Below are 1001 nucleotides of genomic sequence, written 5' to 3'. Positions count from 1 at the left end.
TTATTGAGAAGTACTCAAATGGGCTAGATAATAGGTCTGTGATTTTTAAAATAATAGTGAAAAGGAATAATGATGAGATTTCTACATTAAGTCCAGTCTTACGGTGTTGATAAAAGTGGAACAGAACGGGAGCAGGAGTGGTTCCTGAGGTCAACAACGGGTCAGTCCACCAAGACAGAAACTCAGAACTGTATTTAAAGTCTAATGTATTTACAACTTACTTGGCTAGTCTGTCTGGGGAGGAAATACTGATGAGAACTGTTTATGCCATAAAGGATTTAAAGCCTATACACCAGAGCATGATTTGGATTGAGTAACAAATTCAAAGTTAAGATATGGCACAGGAGTAATGTGGATAATTTGCTACTCCATCATAAGATGTACAAGATTTCTGGTAATGTTATGACTTTGAAGGGTGAAAATACAAGGACAATTACGGTTCATGCTCTCAAGACTCTCATGAGAAAGTTAAAAACAATCAAATATTAATACTTAAATTCCAGGGGACTTTTGTGAAACATAAATAGGTGAAGAACAACAGAGGGTGTGATAACTATCAGGACCTGAACTAATCAAACTCCACAGCAGTTTGGTATCTTTAACAACAGATGAATAACACATGGTCCTTAAATTTGTGGAGCTTTGAATTTTAGTGAGATATAGATGAGTGACAGCAATCTGACTATCAATAGGCAGACCTTCCCAGGATATTCTTAGTGATATTGCAGGTTGAGTGGCCCTAATCTGAAAATTCGAAACTGAAATGTCTAAAATCTGAAACTTTTTGAGCACTGAAATGACACTCAAAGCAAATTGCTCACTAGAGCATTTGGGACTTCAGATTCTTAGACTGGGGATACTCAACCAAATACAAATATTCCAAAGTCTGAAAAAATCCAAAATCCAAAACACTTCTAGTTCCAGGCATTTCAGATAAGGGATACTCAACTGGTACTATACACATCACCAAGAGATGTGACCCTCTAGACATATGATACTAC

The 1001-nt window shown here is 36.6% G+C and overlaps 1 protein-coding gene across 1 annotated transcript in view; it reads right to left on the bottom strand.

The window, feature by feature from the left end:
* Nucleotides 1-1001, bottom strand: part of POLB (polymerase (DNA directed), beta) — a 25338-nt gene that overhangs the window by 19963 nt on the left and 4374 nt on the right. The window contains exon 3 of the mRNA XM_012655962.1: nt 222-234. Within this exon, the coding sequence (XP_012511416.1) occupies nt 222-234 (13 nt within the window). The remainder of the gene's footprint in view (nt 1-221; nt 235-1001) is intronic.

Source organism: Propithecus coquereli, unplaced genomic scaffold, assembly GCF_000956105.1.
Source record: "Propithecus coquereli isolate 6110/MARCELLA unplaced genomic scaffold, Pcoq_1.0 Scaffold496, whole genome shotgun sequence".
NCBI lineage: Eukaryota > Metazoa > Chordata > Mammalia > Primates > Indriidae > Propithecus > Propithecus coquereli.
This window is presented reverse-complemented; position numbering and strand designations above follow the sequence as displayed.